At 42.7% G+C, this 22,366-nt stretch overlaps 1 protein-coding gene across 3 annotated transcripts in view; it reads right to left on the reverse strand.

Moving 5' to 3' along the window:
• KCNMA1 (potassium calcium-activated channel subfamily M alpha 1) overlaps positions 1-22,366 on the reverse strand; it is a 731,098-nt gene that overhangs the window by 156,975 nt on the left and 551,757 nt on the right. For all 3 annotated transcript variants that reach the window (XM_024740254.1, XM_024740255.1, XM_024740253.1), the window contains exon 15: positions 6,026-6,135. In XM_024740254.1, coding sequence (XP_024596022.1) covers positions 6,026-6,135 — 110 coding nt within the window. The remainder of the gene's footprint in view (positions 1-6,025; positions 6,136-22,366) is intronic.

Raw genomic sequence — 22,366 nt, forward strand, 5'->3', positions numbered from 1 at the left:
GTCCATGCCAAACAACACAGGACGAGAGCGTGATTTTCTCAACGTTAGGGCCCTGAATGCGGGTGGATGGGGGGAAGGCGAACCACGCCCTGCAGACCCCGCACCGTCTAAACCAGCACAGAAGCATCCAGGCTTGCATTTGGGCTGGAGGGCAGAACTCCTGCCCTTTAGCGTAGGGAAGATCTGGTCAGAGTTCCTCAAGCTACCTAGGTATTAAATACTCCACATCAAATCTGAATTGTAACAGCTGCAGGGGGACACAGAGACACGCAGTATTTCAAATACATCTTTTGTCCTAATCCCCTGAGCTGTAAAACCTGATACAATTAAGCATTTATATTTTGCAAGTGATGACTGACTGACTGATCTGCTCACCATGAGATTCAGGACCTGGCACATGGCATTCTTGCAGTAGCCAAACCTGTGAACCTGTGGCTTCCTGCACTCCTCCTTCCCACCTCCCTCCCCTGCCCTCACTCCCCTACCCGGAGGCAGGCGGGTACAACCTCTCCTTTGCTAGTTCTCATAATAAAAACACTATCGCTGTTTCCCCCTGAAAACATCACATGTCAAAAGAACTCTGATTTTTCTCCTTCTCCCATCTAAAGTGGAAATCAACTTGTTCTCGTTGGAAAATCTCGGAGATCTGGGTGTTGAGAGAGTTCTCTGTGGCTCCCAGCCTCCTGGTTCCCTATCACTTACAAATCCCTCTTCCCTCTTTATTCCTTCTCTGAACCCAACCTCCATACAAGGTACAGCTCAAGTATCACCTCTTCCAGGAAGCCTCTCCTGCCCACCCCAGCCTGCAGGGAGCTCTCAGCATCTGTCCCCCGGCTGTGTGCTTCCATCAAACACTCATCAATGGGCGCTCATCTCTCCCTGAGGATGGGTATTACTTTCTTTCACCAGACTGCAAACTCTCAGAAGGCAGCAGCTGCAGGGAAACAGGATCTTTTCCTCGGCATTTGAAAGTATTGCTATTAATCTTTTAATGAGCATATATTTGATCACATCTAATTGCACCATGCCTGGCACACTGGCACAAATACCCCAAGCTCATTAAACAGCTAGCTGATTAACGGGCTGGTGACCGACGGCAGAATTTTCTAAAAGGTAAGAGTAAATAAAACGTGGAAATGTCACGATATATTTCTTTCTTTCTTGATGTTTATATTATATTCAGTGGGCAGAATAGAAGGGTGGTGGGAAGAGGATAGGCAGGAGAGGGGAAAAGGGCATTAGCTGGTACTGAGAGACAAGTTCTATCATTCCGATTTTAGAGTTGAGGAAACCGGGGTGAGCACTAAGCCCAAGGTCAGGCAGCTGGTAACTATCAAAAGAAGGAGGTAGGGGGCTTCCCTGGTGGCGCAGTGGTTGAGAGTCCGCCTGCCGATGCAGGGGACACGGGTTCGTGCCCCGGTCCGGGAGGATCCCACATGCCGCGGAGCAGCTGGGCCCGTGAGCCATGGGTGCTAAGCCTGCGCGTCCGGAGCCTGTGCTCCGCAATGGGAGAGACCACAGCAGTGAGAGGCCCGCGTACCGCCAAAAAAAAAAGGAGGTAGGCAGAAATCAACTATCTTGTCCCAAATCACATATCCAGCAAGTGGGTTTGACCCCAGACCTTTGCGACTCCACAGCTCACACCACCTGACATCACACAGCATCCTACTACTTGAACCACTCAAAAACAGGACCCCTTCGTGGAAAACATAGCCTCATACCCCAGCCCCGGCCTCCTGCAGGCTTGGCTGGCACTGGCCATCTGCACCTTCCACAGTCAGCTACTGAGGAAGATGGGGTGTGGGAGGGAAAGGGAAGCGGGTGGTTTCCTGGTGTTCAGAGAACAATGGGTGGCACCCTCTCTTTCAGATCCCATAGCTCCTTTGCCTTGATCTTACTGCCACACAGACCAGGGGCAAGCCAGCTATGCAAAACCAAAGGGAGATGCTCAGGAGTTGCTGGCACTTAAAAGGAACACCCTAAGAGCATCCTGAGGAAGGTCCAGGACATACCCACTATGGTGTCCATCAAGGCCAAGAGGCATCTGGCTTGTTGCACCCTAAGTTGTCCTTCTCTGCATTTGGTGCTTAACTGTTCTCCCCACCCTGAAACTGCTTTTACGATCCCCAGCGGAAACCTGAATGAGAGCATTAAAGGGCTCAGTGCCCCCACGTCTTTTTCCTATTCTGATTTGGATTAGACGTGGGGAGTGGGGAGAGCAGTCATCAGTCTGCCTGGCATGGTAGAGGGCAGACTCATTCCTATATCCATGGAGACTGCAGAATACCCTTCGTGAAGAAGGAGCAATGGAGAGGAAGTGCCCGCAAAGGCCCAAATCCTAACATTAGCTTGTAAGATGTGGCCCACCTACAATTCTATGATTTGGCAAAAATCAGAAACGTTCCAGTGACTGAGCCCGAAGTTGGAATAAGAAGTTACTCCAGCCTGTGGTGTGGAGAATGGGGTTGCTGGGGGTCCCCAGTCATCAGACTGAATCAGAATCACCCCCACTCACCTACAAAAAAAAAATGCAGATTTGGGGGATCTACCCCAGATATTAGAATCTGGAGATGGAACCTAGAATCCTCTGTTTAATAAGCTCCCCAGGAGATTCTTCATTAGCCAGCCTTCATCTACCACATCCTCCAAGCTGTTCCCAACTGCATGAGGCCCCAGCATCGAAATCCTGTAACCTGTCTGCTAGGTGGCTTTGGAAGGGGACACCAATGTCCTCTGAGTCTCAGCGTCCTCCTTCATAAACCAGGGATGGTAACATTCACATAATCGTCACAGGATTTTTGTGAGGCTTCAATTAGAAAATGTAAGTGAAATATTTAGAAATGATACTGCATTTTGTCTAAATTAGTTATTGCTTTTGGAACAAAGCTGCGTCTTCTGGTGATACACACGTGAAGGCCAAAGGCTGGTGCAGAGAAGCTGGTGCAAGTCTTAGCTGACCCGGAGAAAGCGTCTCTCTGCTCGAAATTCTTAAAAAGCTCAACTTGGGGGCCTCCTACCCCTCCTCTCTCTCCTCCTCCCACATCTGTTCTCTTGGGAAACGACCTCAGATTGCACCCGTTAATCCTGCCCCCTCAGCTTTTCACTGAATGACTCTCCCAGCTTCTGAAAAAACTCCAGTCTTTTCGGTGTGGTGATCCTACCCTGCAAGGGGGCACTCTGCCAGCCCAAGGGAAGAGCAAATTTATTTCTTTTCATGCTTCAAGACGTTACTGGCTGCATATTGTTTTAATGCCGTGCATAATTACAGAGACGGCTCTGAAAATCTGTATACTTTATCAGTGCTTTATTATACCCAGAATATTCTCCAACCCTTTTTCTTCTATGTGAACCAGCTGAAAATATATTTTGGCGTCCTTCATGTCATCCTGAAATTGAATAGCCAATTCTTACTGTAATGAAAATACTTATGCGCCAGCCTGGTGATATACAACCCTACACTCTAATTACGGCTGTGCTTTAATTAACCTGAATTGAAGAGTGTTATCATTAAACTGCTGGTAACTCTGAGTTACGGCTTTTCTTTAATTTAAAGTAGAAAACACAGATAATTAAGCCTCCAGATAATCAAATGCTTGGGGAGAGCGTCAATGTTTTGGGATGTACCTAAATCTCATTAAGTGTCCTTTCTTCATTGATTATTCCTACCTCTGCTGTATCATTGTGTTAAACGAGTACTAGCAGTCAGGTGAACACATTCTCACTCACATCAGAAGTTTTTCATGATGGTATTTTGTTTTTTGGTTTTTGTCTTTGTATTCCGGAAGCTGTACCAAACAAACACCAAATCCTCTGACAACAAGGTATGTCTGAGGGATCTTCTCCTTCTCGGAACATGTTGTCAAGGGAAATATTTACAGACTAGTGTCCAGCTCTTGAGCCGGCTCCAAAGGGCAGAGAAGTTTCACACACCCAACGGGTCAGAGTTGGCAAACTCACACATCGAGGGGGCCAGGCCCTGATGTAAATGCAAATCTGGCCAGTTTAAGACATCAGGGAGGGGAGGTCCTTCACTAAACCCCTCCTTACAGCACACTGGAGTCCCTTAGCATTCAGTAGAAATGCAAGTCCCGTGTTGGTTCATCAGATTTTCAAAAGAGGCCAGGAATCTAGTTTTTATGTGAAGAACCACCTTTCTGAAACATTGGCGACTAACTGTTAAGAAATGAAACACTGTGTAGGACAAATACGTGAGTCCAACTGACCCCACAGGTATCCCAGCTGGAACTTCTAGAGGGAGCGGTTCTAACCTTCCAGGTTAACACTCTTAAAATGAACTCACTCAGTTTCCAGAAGCAAAATAAGAGAAGCGATGGGAAAGCAGGAAGGGGGTGGGGGGAGGGACATGGACTAAGGGATTTGCAAGGCAGCACTCATGTTGACACCAATCAAGCCTAGGAGACTCAAAGACAAGGAAGGGGACGTCACATACTCCATTGCTAATGCCTGAGATGCCACAGGACTCCTCCAGGCGTTGGCAGTTCTGCTGTGGGCTCAGGCCACATCTACATCAGACCCGAGAGGCCTCAATTGTCTTTTCATATGACCAGCTTCTAATGTAAGTCCTGAATCCTCCTGGACTTTTTATCCTAGGCAGGCCACTCTCCAAGACAGAGAAAATCCCCTGGGACAGCCTCAGTGTTCCAGGACCCAGTGCCTCGGAATGGTTAACTCCTTTCTACGGCAGAATGAGAAATAGCTCTCAAAGAAAGGAACACGTGGGAGTTACAATAGGGCATCCATTTTCGGAAAATAACTCCTTCGGAATCAATTACCTATGCCCTCTTCCAGTCCACTTAGCGTTTAAACTTTCGCTTCGAGACAGGGTGAGAAATCTCAGTAAACAATCAAACCATTTTGGATTGCTTAGGGCCTGGGTCCAGGGACAGGCAGGGTGCACCTGCTGTGCTCACTGACAGAAGTCACTGACAGGTAAACACCAAGCTACCAGGTGCCCTGGCCCCCCTCTGCTGTGCACAGAACAGCAAACTATGAGACAAAGGAACCCAAGAGCCCCCTCTTCAGGACGCCCTTTCCAGAAGGTGGGTTTGGTTTCCAGGCAGGTAGATAGCACAAGGGAAGAGCTCTTCTTCCTCAGCCCAGTGGGTTCCCAGGTTCCACTGTTTCTTCCCAGTTTTTATCAGTGAGACTGAGTTTACCAAATTCTTTGCTCAGTGTCAAAGTACAGGGCTTCATGTTTCAGCATTCCCAGGGAGTCTGTGTTTTCGTAAGGACAAAGCCCGTGTTTGACTTACATCCAATATCTGAGCTTCTAGGTGGGGAATCTGAGGCATCGTCCTGGTGGAAGTTTCTTGGGGTCTGGGACACCTGGAGCTCCTGACGTCATACCCCTTAAATGATCACCTGTTCTACCTTGAGGGGTCATGCAGGCTGGGGCTACCCCTTGCTCAAATCCATCTTGCTGAGCCAGTATAAGGAGATGCTAAGTCTTTTTATTGTTATAACATACCAGTTGTCCATCTCGGGGCTAAACCACTCAGGACTATTTCAAGGTCTCTCTGTGTACATCTGGTTCCACATTGCCTCAGGAAATAGTGAAAGCACTTTGAGCAGTGGCTTCTCTGATGTCTTTATGATCTGACTTAATTGAAAGAGATTAAAATTTCTTTCATCAAGGTGCTAGCAAGATTTGGTTTTGCCCTGGTAAAATCAGAGGCATGGGTTCATGTTACCCTTCATACATGTGTCTACATCATAGCGGCATAATTCAAGATATGCAGGAAAACTGCAGTTCATAATTTAGGTCAAATGATGAATCCAAGCCTGAGATTCTCAGGACTGGAGGGAAAGGAGACCCAGCAGAAATCCCCAAGGCAGGGGCCATATAATGACCCATCTTCCCCTTCATCACAGAAGGCTGAGCACAGGACACTTGGTAATTGTCGAGTGTCCCCACTGTGCTGGCCATAGGTGGGGTGCATTTCCTTCAAGAGACACGTTAAATGTTTTCTGAAAGCCAAAGAGCATATGGTTAATGGTCACTTACTCACAAACAGTAGGGAAGGACAGACCCACGAAGGCACTGGAGAGATATTCTGTGTACATTTCATTTGAGACTCCTTCCAAGTAGTATTTCTGCCACGTGTCTTCCTCAATCTAAGGGAGAAGAACACAGGAGAAGGGTTTAAGATAGGATAGTAAAAGGAAAGTGGGGTTACCCCATCTGGCAAACAAATGAATGCACTGGTTGTGTCATGGCGACCTTCCTGAACAACCAGGAACATACCCCATCACCACATGAAGTTTCCATGCCCCTAAACTCACAGACTAGACGGATGTCCCCTCTAAAGCACCACTTCTTCCTAAACCTGTATGACTTCCAAGAATGTGGAGGCATGGGCACTCATCCACAATTGATAAACATTTTTGAGAGCAATTTTTAAATTGTTATCGAAATGTACAAAAGTGCGTACTCTTTTACACAATTCCATTTTAAGTATTCATAGCAAAGAAACAAGTAGACAAGTATACACATACACATGTACAAGAACATCCTTCTTGTTCTTAGAACAAGAAATCAGAAATAACCACAAATGGTAGGTTTATACCATGGAATACAGGGAAGCAATTAAAAGTTATGATGAAAATGTATATATTTTCACAGAGAAATTACCTTAAAAGGCACATTACTAAATAGTGTGTATAGTCTGATCCTATTTTTAAATACCCTATAATTATCTGAATGTTCATAAAGCCGTAGAAAAATCTAGAAAGCTTTATACCAAAACAGTAACAGTTGTTATCTCTGAGATGTAGAATGACACTTTTTCTCTATAGATTTCTGTATTGTCTGAAGGCTTTTGCAGTGAGCATATATATATAACATGAAACAACATATCTATTTCTACTTTGGGGAAAAAGTAGATTTTTCCAACACCACCTTGAATATCACAAAAAGTAAAATGTAGGACTTCGCTGGTGGCACAATGGTTAAGAATCCGCCTGCCAATGAAGGGGACATGGGTTCGAGCCCTGGCCCAGGAAGATCCCACGTGCCGCGGAGCAACTAAGCCCGTGCGCCACAACTACTGAGCCTGCACTCTAGAGCCCGTGAGCCACAACTACTGAGCCTGTGTGCCACAACTACTGAAGCCTGCGTGCCTAGAGCCTGTGCTCTGCAACAAGATAAGCCACTGCAACGAGAAGGCCATGCACTGCAACGAAGAGTAGCCCCCGCTTGCCGCAACTAGAGAAAGCCCGTGCGCAGCAACAAAGACCCAGTGCAGCCAAAAATAAATTTAAAAAATAAATAAATAAAATAAAATAATTAAAAAAAAAGTAAAATGTAGTTTCAGAAAGGTCTTAACCAAAATGTCATTAATATGTTTTTTTTTTGTTTTTTTTTGGTCGTAATTAATCAAGTTCAACTGGTTTTCCCAACAGCCCTCTTCACGCTAGGTATTTCTGGAAAGGTTTTACCTTAGAATCGACCATTTAAAAGTATAAATTGAAAACAACAAGAACGCTGAGCCCCTCTAGGAGCTTAGGGATGTCATGGATTCCCAAGGCAGGAAGACAGGCAGGCTGTGTGGTCCTTGGGTATCTGTAAGCTGCTGTCTCCCCAGTTCACTTCCACTGGAGGTTAGATAAGGGGGAGGATGAAAAGGAGCTTCCCAGTCAACTGGAAGTGGCTCTTAATAATGTCCTGTGCTGGATTGAATTGAAAGGCACCTTGGGACTTCCCTGGTTGTCCAATGGTAAAGAATCCACCTACCAATGCGGGAGATGCGAGTTTGATCCCTGGTCAGGGAACTAAGATCCCACCAGCTGCAGGGCAACTAAGCCCGCGTGCCACAACTACTGAGCCCGCGCCTCAACTAGAGAGCCTGGGTTTTGCAAACTATAGAGCCCACGCACTCTGGAGCCCTCATGCCACAACTACAGAGCCAACGCACTCTGGATCCTGAGCGCCACAACTAGAGAGAGAAAACCTGCATGCCACAACTAGAGAGAAGCCCACGTGCCACAACTAGAGAGGAGAAAAAAAAAAAAAAACGCGCACACTGCCAACTAGAGAAAAGCCCACACGCCACAACGGAGAACCCACATGCCGCAACTAAGACCAGACACAGCCAAAAACACAAAGGCATCTTGCTTATGACCCAATAGTCAGTTAACTGGGGGAAATGAAAGAGACTTGGAAACAGTGGGAAATGCACACCTACCATCTACTTGGTGATGTTCTGGAATACAAAAGCTAGGAATAATTTAGAAATAAATTGAATGCTCCCTGCTTCTATGCTATGTCTGCTTTGTGTTCTGGCTGGGTTATAAGATTATGTGGGTTAACCTCATTAGTTTGTGCTGCTTCTAACCTACTACCACACATTAGAAATGTGCTATGCAATACTGCTGGGTATGGGTTGTTCATCTAAAAAATTAGTCTTCCCCAGAGTGGGGTCTTTCAAAACAAAAGGACTCAACCTTTTCTACTGCTAAACTTTATGATTTTAAACATTAACTGCTATGTGTTTAGCTAAGCACAAACTTTTTAATTTCCCCAACTCATAAGATTTCAACTTATTTTTTCAAATAAAAGATATGGGAACATATGTATAGCTGATTCACTTTGTTATAAAGCAGAAACTAACACACCATTGTAAAGCAATTATACCCCAATAAAGATGTTTAAAAAAAAAAAAAGATATTCTTGACTTCATAAACAAAGGTTATTAATTCCAACTAATTTGAAGAAAGCTTAGTCTGCATTAGTAAATAGCTTGAAATATATAATATTTGGGGCACTATGTTATCATAATTTTTTATTGGTGAATAGGATAGTATCTGAGGGACTGCCAATTATAAATCCTCATAGTTGAGTTTTATGGGCAAATAGTTTTCTTGAAGTAGAAGAATTCAGCCTATTCTTTTAGCAGGGACATTCCTTTTATAATATGTTGCTTATGTTGCCAATTTAAATATTCCACTCGGCTTTCAGAAATAATGAAAATATGAAGTTTTATCTCAATTGACTGTTGGTGCTATCCCTCAATTAATATGATTTTAATCTGGTTCTTTTAGTTATGGTCATTATTTTCATGCCTCTATGTTCTAATGGAACTACTCTTGAGACCAAATTTTATTGTAGGTTCATCACTAAACTTTTTAAAGTAGAAATAAATTCTTTTTAGGATACAGATATTATATTCATGTTTCTTTTGAATTTAGCATAAATTGTTCATTGATTTATTGATTCAGCAAATAATTTTTAGCATATTCTGTGTCTTACGAGCCATTCTAGTTACTGACTGAATTTTATTTAAACTGGAATTTATTTTCCCATATTTTTCTCTTTGCCAGAAAAAGCATCAGATATACCTGTCTAAGATATATCTGACGATATATATCTGACTTTTGCTGATTTTTTTCCACATTTCTTTTCCTGAAAGTTTGTGGCTGATCTGAAATGCTTCAGGACTAAAAGTCAAAAAACTGGGGAAAAAAAAAATGAACAGAACTTTTCTGGAAAGCAAAATGCCTCTTCCATAGACATATGCAGATGCTCAGATGGTATGTATAATGCGAGATGCAGAAGTACTGAATGGACTGACTAAAAGCTGAGGAGTTTAAATTCATTGTTATAAGCCTTTAAGATTTCTACATCTTTAACACAATTTCCCTATTGATAAGTTAACAAAATTTTCAGGTTCTCATAAATGTCCCCCCCCCACACACACAAAAACGTACTGAAAATGATTTAAATGGTAAAATGGTAAATTTTGTTATATGTATTTTACCGCAAGTAATTTTTTTTAAAAAAAACAATACGTATAATATAAGGAGAATCAGTAATTATAATTAACACTTACACCCTTTAATCCTTAAGGGCAAGAATGACAAGTTGTGGCAGAACAACGACAGAAACAGGTTATCACATCAGGAGAGGGATAGAACACGAGCCTTAAGACACTGTAATGTGTCACAAACTCAGACAACAGAACCTCAATCTTCATCCCGAGGCAAGCGCTTCAATTACCCCTTCTTATCAAAGTTTACCTAAGTCTCAAGCACGGCACCTTTCACTTATTTTGAAAAAAGCAAAAGCAAAATGCACATTCCTTTTAGTTTTGTTAGCCGTAATCAAATACATTCTTAGGGAAGGAAAAATTAGTATAAAATACAATATGTTGAGTTTAAAACACCTGACAGTGAACAAAGAGATCTAGAGACGGTAGAATGAGTTACTGTCACTGTAAGTCCCCTTTAATAGAGGCACAGAGAGGTTAAGTAACCCACTAAAGGTTACAAAGCCAATGAGTGGTACAAACAGGATTCAGAGTTCATACTGTTAACCACCCACCATATTATCTCTTGCTAGAGATTGACAAGGTAAATATATAGAGAAGCAGTGGTGCTAGGATTTTGGGGGGCTTGGACGGTTTGCGGAATATAAGTACCTAAGAGGAAAAGCTCCTCAAGGACGCAAGATCTTAAACCCTGGAGCCCCTGACTTTGTGAGAATTCCGTGAGAAGTAATACTGATTTTAAGTCGAGCTGAAAGGAGAGTTCAGACCTCCTCTCAGAGCACGACGGCATCATTTCCATTCTATAAAATGGAACCACCCCAGCCTACAACTTCTTGCCTAAAATAGTACATGCTGTTCTCCACATTTGTGTTGTCGAAATATTTTTAACTGTAATGTGAATACACACTTCCCAGCAGAAAAGTGAAAGAATGGGACCAAGATGACTTAGGGAAAGGTGCCAAAATTAATTTGCCAGCCATTCAACCATCAGTCAAAGGCAAAGCATTTCCTGAGGCAGCAAGTTCTCCTCTGGCTGTCACATCAAACTCCCGCTGCTTCAGAAGAGCACCTAGCAAAGATGAGCAGGTGATGTGCTCTGGGTCCTTATTCATCAAACACTCGCAGATTTTCAGTGAGAAAAGAGATCTGAGCCGTGGGGCTCACTCGTCCACACTTCTCATGGTCTTATTTATCTGCCCTTCATTACCTAACTTTTCAACCAGTCTAGTTCAATCCCTTAAGTAAACAGTTGTACACCAATCTGGGGGCCGATGGCTCCACCACCAAAGGCACCATCAAACTGGAAACATCAGCCTTGGCTCTGGGGGAAGTAACACCTTCTTGCTCCCAGATTTTGCGTGTGTTACTAACGGTGGGTCAGTAACAACACCTTTTATATTTTATGCTTTCTCTGATTAGGGTGAAACTGTGTTTCTCTAACGCTAACAGCCCAGTGAATGTGAAAAATCAACCATCCCAGCTGTGGTATGTTATAGTCACTGTGATTTCTGTTTCCAGCAGAGTCTGAATAACTGTGTTGATTACAGCCAAATAATTTTGCAGAAGTCCATCCCTACCTCCAGAGTCGTATAAATAATTCCAAAGACTATCATATACCAATCCTTATTTAATTGAAAACAAGTACATTGTTTTAATCCAAATATACGTTATGTCGTGCACATCAAATATAAAGAACTAAGAGGAAATTATAAAAATCAATAACCATTATGTTAATAGCTGCAGTAAGAGATGAGTTGTAACATACATACCAGCATTGCCCAAAACTGGCAGTAGAAGACTGTTTATTGTAATAGCAGGTATTTATTACATTTATGATTTTTAAAAAATCTATCCAAATTCTCAATATTCTTGCTCTAAAGGATGTATAGTTTTAAATCATAAGTCCTTAATTAGAATCAATTAGCTACATCTGAATGAATATTTATACATATAAATTACACAATACATTGTCACTGTCCTTTGTAATGTGACAGTCTAAAACAGCGTGCAGGAACTGGCAGGAACTGGCCAACGTATCTGAGATTCCACAAAAACATATTTACGCCCACAGAAAACAGAGAACACCCACAGAATGTGTCAAGCTCTTAATTACAGTAATAAACATAGAATCAGCATTGATGGGCTCTAGGGTGATGAGCATATGGGCTGGTCACTAAAATGAATGGGGTCCTTTATCCCCACCCCTCAAAGGCATGCTGTGCCACTGGGAAAAATCTGATTCAATGTTGCATCTAATCATTTCTTGCTGGAAAGAACAACGCTAAGGACAACTGATTGTTAAGGAGACTTTATCACTGACCCAGTTCCTGGATTCTCTCTCCTCCTTTATTTCCCTCTATGCTCCAATGTTAACAAACTTGCCGCAGTTTTTACCAGTGGGCACGCGGCTCTTTCTCCCTCTCTTCCTCGCCTCAACATAAACTCATAGAATTAAAAAACAAAACGTTTGAGTCTCGATAGCTTAGCTCCTCACGAGTGCCAGAACAGAGAAAGCCTCGCTGCACAGCTTTCTGGGGGGTGGAAGAAACTGGTGATAAAGTTGAAAACAAAGGAAAGAAACAGAAGAGATGCGATATCAACAGTGATTTGCACCTTTTCAGAATATATCTCTTCTCTGTGCCAAACTGCATATCAACGCTGTGCTTCTTGGATGTGGACTCGGGTCGGCTGTCCTTCTGAGAACAGCACTGGATTTCAGGGACCCCATAACGATTTGGCATTCCACAATTATGGCCTATTTCAGATTGTATTTTCCAGAATGTGAGAACAGAACGAAAGGATCTCAGATTTTTCCAAAGGCTTTGGGACAATGTCAATTAAAACACATTATTTGGAATTTGATGGAATGCAAGATAACTGGTTGCTTCAGCACTGAACGAATAAATAAACAACTCCAGAGATTAATTCTGGGGTGGACTTCCACTGAATCTCTTAATCCCAGACTAGTGGGCTGCAGGCTATCAAATGAGATTTCTTCCATCAAGCATTATGAAAAAAACATCAGCCCACATAAAGTGTTCAGAGCGAGATCAACAGACCACACCACGTGCAAAAGAGTTAGCAGACAGGGTATTTTCCCCCCTGCTATGTTACCCCAACTTAGATTACTTCTGAAAACACAGAATGCCAGAGGAACTGAAGTTAATGGAAGGGTTAACAGAAAGAGTGATATGAGAACTTTTAAAAATAATTATCATTTATAAATTATTTCAGAAAGTGTGGCCTATGTGGCAGGAAATCGGTATTTTAATACGTAGGTAGGTTGTTCTACCCTTTTCTTTTTTTCCTCTCCAATGCAGAAAAGGTATTTATGCTTAAGTGTTGCCAGGCCTTTTTAAAGATGGGTCTATTCACTATCTATCCAAATAGGACTTTGGTTTTGCAATCTTGATAATAGTTAAGAACATCCTCACTTGTGCTTCAAATAATAAGGTTCTTAAAATACTACTAAAAATAATTCTCATCTGGGTAGGGCAAGCAGCAAGTAAGTGTTCTCAAGCAGACGCCTGCCAAGCAATCCTCAGGAGAACAATTCAGTCCCTGACAGGCAGGATTTTTCCAGAACAGAGCTTCTCAACCCATTTGGGGTGAGAGACCAGGGTTTTACTTTTATTTCTAGTATCCATCGTTTTGCAGACTCAAACTTCTGCAAAATCTAACAGAAATGATTTCCAAAAAAAAATAGACAAGACATGCAAAATACAAGTCCAAAATTTCTATCATTAGATTCAACCAATATATAATTAATCTGGCAAATTGCTCTAAAAGTTCCTAAGCATTCCTCTCATTTTCTGTACTTGCCACTTCGTGGACGAGTAGCAAACAGTTCATGGCACCCATCCACAGACTGCGTTTGCAGTTGTGCTGGTCCTACTCTAGCTTACAAACCTTACTTCTCACAATTTCCCCCAAATTCCAGTAAAGTAGGATTATCCCCAACTAAGATTTCCCAAAGTAGCCTTGACAGAACTTACTAACAGGTGTCACCTTGAACATAAGAGAGTGAAGAGGGAGTTCTATGGTGTCCCCATTAAAATATAGGTTTTTTGAAGGCAGAAAAACTCACCTGAGTCTCCAGAGTTTGGAACAGTGCATGGAACATAGCAGTAGCTCAATATTTGCTGAATGGATGAAACACAATTTGGAAGTGCTGGATTTCACAAAGCCAAACTGGGGAGTTTTTTAGTGCAACTCAAGAGTATTTCACATGTTACTATGAATTGTAAATCTCCAAAGAGAAAACATGGTACTAAGTCACAGAATCCTTTATTTCAAGGATCAGCTCATGGAGACCAGCAATGCTATTCTAAAAACTTCCTCCCTCTGATCTCCCCACCACTTCGTTTCCCTGATCCTACTGTCAGAAATCTCTCTGTGGCAATTTTCAGTTGTCAAGATCCAACTCTACCTGTAAAGTTCCCATCGTATGCCACCTCGTCTGTGAGGACTTTCCTCCTCTCCCCCAATTGATGTGCTCTGCCCTGCCTTAATGGGAACACAAATCATACCCACCTCTGGTGAGCTTGGGAGGGCTAAAAGAGATATTGGATAAAGAATGCTTAGAACATTCCCTGGTTGGCAGTATGCACTCAGTATGCGTTAGCTGTCATTAGCTACCGTCATAGTATCTGAGTCTTCTAACATCTGACAAGAACTATAATAAAGTGGAATTCTGGAACACGAGACCCTCCCTTAGGCATTCAACTTTGAATCTTCTAGAATAAGCAGCATACTACCTTATGAGGTGCTTATAAGAGGTGCTTAATTAATATTTGTTGAATTGAACTCAGCAAGACAAAACTGGAGAAAGACACGCAAAGAAACGAGCACAATTTTTCCAGGCATCTAATCACAAGTCAGTGCTGATAACTTCATAGCATTTAGTGTTGACCATGAAAGGAACCAATTTCTGCCCCCGAATGCTGAAAAATTCTGCATTCTTGGCATCTCATAGGGAACGTGTAGAGTCGGGTGATTTTTAAACTTCCCAGAACACTTCCTACTGAGCAGTACATTTCGGGGAAACTTTGTCATCACAGAACATCTTGGGCTACTTAGCAAGTGGCTTATGGTTTCCTAAATTCTAGATCCAATACCTTGGAGGCTTGAATTTGAAAGAAGGGACTCTCAGGAACTGGTGTATTTGCCAATCTAACAGAAGTCCTACCTCTTACTAGCTAGGAGTCCCACCGCACTCCCTGCAGAAAGGAGCCCCCTTTGCTCCGTCTCCTGACTATGCTCTCTTTCCCATGTGGCCCAGCCCTCTATCTTCTGGACTGCACTCTTTTGAATTCCAAGGTAGGGTCAAACAACAATTCAACAGGAAACAGACTGAGCCCAGCGAAGGCGGCATTTGGCAATTCCATTACTCCTAAATTCTAAAATTGAGACCCAAAACAACTGTTCGCTATTAACTAATTAAGAACTGGGAGAAAAAGAAAGGAGTTAGATAGAAAAGCATTTGAATCAGCCCGGGAATTATGAGGTTGCTTTTAATGAGACAAACCATTAGAGAATTACCTAAGCGTTTGCAAAATCTTCAATATTTTAGACAGTTTGGGGAGAATCCCACTGCATCCACTGAAGTTAACACAGGACAGTTTCTCACCAGTGGGCATGTCTAAGGCTGTGAGTCCAGTGCTCCCCAAACTCTGAAGAGCATGTAAATCACCCAAGGGTGTTAGTAAAATGTGCTTTCTATAGTCCTGGGGTGGGGTCTAAGATTCTGCATTTCTAACAAGCTCCCAGGCAACAGAAATACTCCCCGAACGTGGACCACACGTACAGTAGCAGAGGTGTTCCCAAAGAGAGTGAAGAACATGGAACAAGTATCCTCTTTGAGGACCAGAGAATCAATCATGGCCCAAAGGATTTGAATAAGAGATGCAAAAGGATGCTTTCTACGAGCATCACTAACTATTGGAGTCGGTTACAGAGAAAGCCTGTAGATAATTAAGCACAAGATGGGTATCCCAGTGTTTGGGTTGCTGTGCTAATTAGTCTAAACAATATTTCAGGGATCCAGATTTATCTACCCAGTCTCTCTCCATTGATCCAATGACCCCAATAATAACTTAGTCTCCCCTTCAATGTGGGCTGTGTAAAGAGAGAACAATGACACAGCTATATTTAATTCAATTCAAGTTTCAGAAAATGGCTATTTGTATCCTTAATTTCTATTCAACTTTTCCATTTTAGGACACAGTGTTGAGTGTGAGGACAAAAATGTTTGCCAACTCAGTCCTGTTTTAGTGACAGCAGATTCTGCATACTTATGTCTCGTATCGCTGTACGATACGGCCTAACAAAGTCGAGCCAAAGAGACTAGATTTCATTTCAGAGCAAAGGGTTTCAGCCATCAACTTTTGCTTTTTGGCTGAACAGAGCCATTCAAGCCGCAAGCATAAATTCTGCTAGTTTTAGGTATCAGGGTGATTGGGAAGCCAAATGGGTTGGGAGCCAGGTACCCAAGGTAGAGGCACCTGCTTTATTGTGTATTCGCTGTTACCTGGAAAAATCTCTTGCCAGCTAGAGAATATTTTCACAGGAAGTTAGAAATGACTTGAGATTCCCCTCTGTGGCTTCCTGGAGTGGATTTTAGGCCTCATCAAAATGACATTTGGTTCAGAGACTGAAAGGGGACAGCTTATACATTGCTGAGGTATTTAGCTGGCCTTAGCAGTTTCTGTTTAAGAGGGGCCATGATCCTGAGTGCAGCAGCAATGTAGGAAGTACCAAAGCACATGGAGCCTCTGGGTTCAACTCCCAGCCTCACTGAACGTCCCTGGGCCAGTTGTATAACCTCTCCAAGCCTCAATCCCCTCACCTGCAAAATGAGAGTGACAACAGTACCTACTTCCTAGGAAGACAGATGAAATGAGGTGATCCATGTAAAACACCTAACATAGTGCCTGGCAAATACCTAATGTTTTCTGAGCGCTTCCTATGTGATAGGTGCTTTGGCGGCTTAATCATACTAAAAGATGGTACTTACTGAGTGTGTACCCTGGAGATGTTCTAGAAATGCTCTATCATAAATAATGAGTGTTGGTGATGGCGATGGTGACGGAGATTATGAAGACATCTCTACTACTCGCACAAGGGAACACAGCCAGTTAGACGTTGGGCCAGTGATTCATGGCTTCCTATTGCTTAGTTGCTACTGGAAAAACCTGGAACATCACTAATCAACAAATGATCCTCTGGACGGAGGAGAAAAACTAAGTACCTTGAGTTTATCCCCAAAAGACAGCAGTGTTCCCTGGAGGTCCTCCTTCCCCCTCCCCTTCCCTAGTGGCCAGCAAGTTCACTCTGAATAGATAGGATGATAAGAGAGAAGTTAGGTATTTGGAGGAACTGACTGTCTCCCCAAATAGGAGAAAGGTCATACGTGGATATAAAGACCCAGCCTGGTCTCCTGAAAGGAGCCCTGAGACAAAACGACTCTGATGTGTAGACCGGATTAGCTACTTCCAATTTCTGGGCTTGACTCTTGCCTACATCCTTCCAGTGGAGACTCACTAGATTCTAAATCTTTCATCTTTCATCCTCCCTCCTAGCAAATGGCTTTCCTCTTTGTTTGCCAGGTATCAGTTCAGACTGATTCTGAACTGATAACCTGGCACATCCTTGGTCCACCAGAAAGGCATGCTAATACTCTGATGCTTGTTCAAACATTATTTTTAAAAGTACTTGTTTAACTTGTATTTGGAGTAGAGGCTGAGTACTGGGTGGGGATGAAAGAGAGAAGAATGACCACTCCAGGCAGGACCCGGGAGGTCACTACCCTCTCTGAGTTCTCCACAGGTAACACAGCCCAGCACACAGCCGTTCTCCTTCCAGGCACTGCCGCTGCAGGGCTCTGTCCTGGGCAGGGCTGCACTTGTTAGCTGGACATTCATTACGTACGGAAAAGAATAGCCAGCAGATCTCCATTCACTGAGAGGCCTGGGAAAAGCCAGACAGGTGCATCCAGGTTTCACCTGTACATGCAGGTAAAATCTTCTAGCTGTGGGGGTAAGGGACAGGAAGGTTGAGGGACCCAGTGTCACTTAGGCTGATGAACAATGCTGCTGCCCTAGAAAATGTACTCAGGCAGAAGATTCTACTAATTCTGTATCTCACCACAGAGCTCCAGGGACCTCCCCCAATATCAGTCATTTACAAAGATTTTGGCAACATGAAATTATAAGCAGTGTAGGGAGGGATGTCTTTACACCACCCTAGACAGTGGCTTTAGATTAGGTTCATCCCTCTGTGTTCTCCCATCAGTGACCCAATCCTAATCCAGTGTCAGATCTCATCACAAATAGAAACCCAAACAGTACCGCCAACCCCTAAGGAATAAGAAGGGGGTGACGTACCGTCATGTACTGGTAATCCTTCCAACAATCTGCTAGGCTCTTCCACTTTTTACTGTGGGTGGATATGAAGCTCAGAAAGCTTGGGCAAGCAGTGCGAGGTCTTACAACAAATCATGTCCTAATTCAGAGGCTTACAACACACCCCCAACCCCAGCCTTCCGCCCACTGCACGGCTTCACAACTCCCCTCACACTTCACGAGTGAGGGAGAACAGGAAGGGTGAGGCTGTGCTGGCACATCTGAATAAGATAGTGTTCCATGGATATATCTGGACAGGGGGACACCATCCAAGATCTTTGGATGATCAAGTCTAATACCTAATCCAAATTCTGAAAGAGGTACCAAGTATTCCTCTTTCACTGATTTTTTCCTCACCAGTCCATTTAAGGGGAAGAAAAAATACCCAACCATTAAAATAAATGGTCTTCTCACTGCCAAACTTTAGCTGAAACAGGAAACCAATAGAAATGCCTTAAGAAATGATACTTATTTTGTCAGTCTAGGAAAAAAAGGAGAAACTAATTAAATCCATCGTCCTAAAAAGCAACACCATAAATATGGAGGCTAGGCATAAACACAGACTTCTCTTTGCAGACTGACCACAACAAAGAGCTTCTGCACCCCAAGGTCAGTGGGCATAGAGCTGTACGTTAGTTTTTGGTGGGCAGAGATACTCTACCTGCTGACACGGTATGGGGGAAAGGGAGGAAGTGATATCTCTCACTTATATAATGTCAATTAATTCCATCCGCTTCCCAGCCTACTTCCCATCCCCTAGTGTACACAAAACACAGCATCTAGGCAGGCAGGACACCTGTATTTCTTAGTACTTGAAACCCTAATCAGTGGGCCTGCATCACTCTCGCTACCGTGGGATACATGTGGCAGCTGATTAAAAACTACAAAAATTACACCCAGTTGAAAGGTTTTATTGCATGCCATTTTTCAAGATGGCAGATGGATGCCTAAAATTGATCTCAGCGTCATTTTACAGGTGTCCCAAAGTTTCTCTAAATCAGCCAAATGAGTCTGAAGTGGAAACAGCCACCTCCCATTGTTCTACCAGGAGATGCGCAGGATTCCACAGTAATGCAGCTTGCCAGGTTATGTTATTCATAGTCTCTGATGAAAAGGTGGATTACTTCAAACTCACCCCAAAGAGAGTGATTACTGAATACACTAAAAGGACATGATGATGACACTGCCTTAGAGGCAGTATTCTCCCTGGTCCAGCTATAAAGGACAAACGTCGAATATTGTTTCTAAAGTGATATCTGGTTTTCGGGCTCTGGATAAAATAGAATAAGGACACTCCACCCTGTGTCTTTCCTTGATTGCATCTATTAAACCTGGACAAAATGCATGGAGCAGCTATTTGAAGTCTCTGAGACAAACGGTAGCAAACAGATTAGGGAAAATGACCAGAATTGGAAGTCTCACCAAATCAGCAGTGAGTTTACCATTGTTTTTGCTCTGGTATCCTCTAACCTGACTTTGAGGAAGCCCAGAACCTGTAAATGAAGACAAGAATGTGGAAAGACAAAGCCCCAAGAGAAGCGCTCATTCTGGCTCAAAGACCGGTAGAGGCAATTCCTAACACTCAGAGAGAATGGGGACATCATGGTTTGGGTTCTTTTTGCTTTTCTTCTCTTTTCTTGCATCTCCACCCCTAAGACACCCAGTGCCGGCAGTAGCAGCAGTGGCAATGGGGGATAAAAGGAGGTAGGAGAAACTTTTCTGGCAAGAGGGTCTGAGGTCCAAAGATAGTGAGGGAAAGCCCTACTGGTTTTTGTCTCTCTTCGTCCTCCCACTGGTTTGCCCAGGTGAGGACACAGTAGCAGAAAGTGTATAACAAACCAGGGTAGCTAAAGCCCCAGCTTTCTGGTCAGAGGATAAAAAGGAAAACTCCATGGAAGCTCAAATTCCCCTGGAGATCACAGAGAAAGAGGACTTAAGAAAGGAGTCCCTTACAATTACTTATGAACTCCTGGGCTCACCCTGAGCTGTGCAAGGATGAAACTGACCCTACACAGCATATATAGATTTTGAGGACTAAAGCATAATATGAACTATCACCCAGTTTGAGACTGATGTGGGACAGGTCCAAAACAGCACTGCCAATGTTTTGAAAATTCAACTCATATTGGAATTACAACCCATAGAAGCTTGGCCACAATTTCAGTCTAAAATAAAACAGGTCATTACATGCCACAGTAAAATTATCAGTGTGTTTGCAAGTTTTAAACAAGACCCAGAATTTCATAATAACAAAACAAAGTGTCGAGAATACAATAAAAAAAAGTACTTGGCATATGAATAACTAAAAAAAAGAATCTCAACTTGCATCCAATGCCTACATGGCACAAATATTAGAATTATCTAACAAGAGCCTAAAGTAGCTATTATAAAATGTTCCAATAACTAAGAGAGAACACTTTTGTAAAGAATTAAAAGACAGAAAGCCTTAGTAAAGAAACAAGATAAAAATAATTATGTGAAAATTCTAGAATTGAAAAATATAATAACTAGCACACTCAGGGGACAGGCTCAATAACAGGATGGAGATGAAAAAGGGAAGAAGCAATAAACCTGAAGCTAGATCAATATAAATTGTACAAGTTGAACAACAAAGAAAAAATATTGAAAAAAAATGAATAGAGCCTCAGGGCCCTGTGGTATATTCAAAAGTCCCACATTTGTGTCATAGGAATTCCAGAAGGAGAGGAGAAAGAGTATGGTACAGAAAATATATATGAGGAAATAATGAATAGAAACTTCCCAAATTCTATCAAAGACAAACCTAGGCCCAGCAGAATAAACCCAAAGAAATAATGCTTAAACTCAGTGTAATCAGATGAGAGAAAACTAAAGTCAAAAAGAAAATCTTGAAAGTAACCAGAGAAAAGTGACTCATTACTTATAGGTTAACAATTCAAATGACTATAGATTTCTCACCTGAAACAATGGAGGCAAGAAGGAAGTGAAACAACATACTTGAAGTCCTGAAAGAGAAGATTAGTCAACCCAGAATTCTGTACCCACCAAAAATGTCCTTCAGGAATGAAGATGAAATAAAGACATTCTCAGATGAAGGAAAATTGTATTTGTTGCCAACAGACTGATCTAAAGGAATTGCTAAAGGAAGTTGTTCAGACAGAATGGAAATGATTCCAAGTGGAAAGATGGAACATCAGGAATGAAGAGAGAACAACAGAGATGGGAAATATCAGAATAAGTATAAAAGACTATACTTCTCTTGAGTTCTTTAAAATACGTTTGATGACGGAAAAGGAAAAGCTATAGCATTGCCTGATGGCGTTTTCAACAACACAAGTGTAACAAAAAATGGGGAGGGTAAAGACACCTATAGGATTACACTGGTGAATCACTGAATCTAAGTAGACTTGGAAAGTTAAGTAGGTACATTACAATCCCAAGGGCAATCAGTTCAAAGACTACATAAAGTTATATAATAAGAAACACTGTAAATGAAATGAAATCTAAAAATATTCAAAATAACCCAAAAGAAGAAAATAAAGAGGAAAGAGGAGAACTAAAACAGAAAATCGACAGAAAACAGATATAATCCAAACATATCTATAATTACATTTTATATAAATGGTCTAGTACACCTTTTTTTTTTTTTTTGTGGTACGCGGGCCTCTCACTGTTGTGGCCTCTCCCATTGCAGAGCACAGGCTCCAGACGCACAGGCTCAGTGGTCATGGCTCACGGGCCCAGCCGCTCCGTGGCATGTGGGATCTTCCCGGACCGGGGCACGAACCCGTGTCCCCTGCATCGGCAGGCGGACTCTCAACCACTGCGCCACCAGGGAATCCCCTAGTACAGCTTTTAACGAATGGAGATTCACAGAATAATTTTTTTAATTGACCCAACTATACGCTGGCTATAAGGAAATCACTTAGAATTTAAAGATATATTTTTAGTTTGGTTCAAACAAAAAAATCATGAGAATAGATACATTTTTTTCATGAAAACGCTAATCAAAAGAAATATTGGGGCTTCCCTGGTGGCGCAGTGGTTGAGATTCTGCCTGCCGATGCAGGGGACACGGGTTTGTGCCCCGGTCCGGGAAGATCCCACATGCCAAGGAGCGGCTGGGCCCGTGAGCCATGGCCACTGAGCCTTCGTGTCTGGAGCCTGTGCTCCGCAACGGGAGAGGCCACAACAGTGAGA

This window comes from Neophocaena asiaeorientalis, unplaced genomic scaffold, assembly GCF_003031525.2.
Source record: "Neophocaena asiaeorientalis asiaeorientalis breed wild unplaced genomic scaffold, Neophocaena_asiaeorientalis_V1.1 scaffold517, whole genome shotgun sequence".
Classification (NCBI taxonomy): Eukaryota; Metazoa; Chordata; class Mammalia; order Artiodactyla; family Phocoenidae; genus Neophocaena; species Neophocaena asiaeorientalis.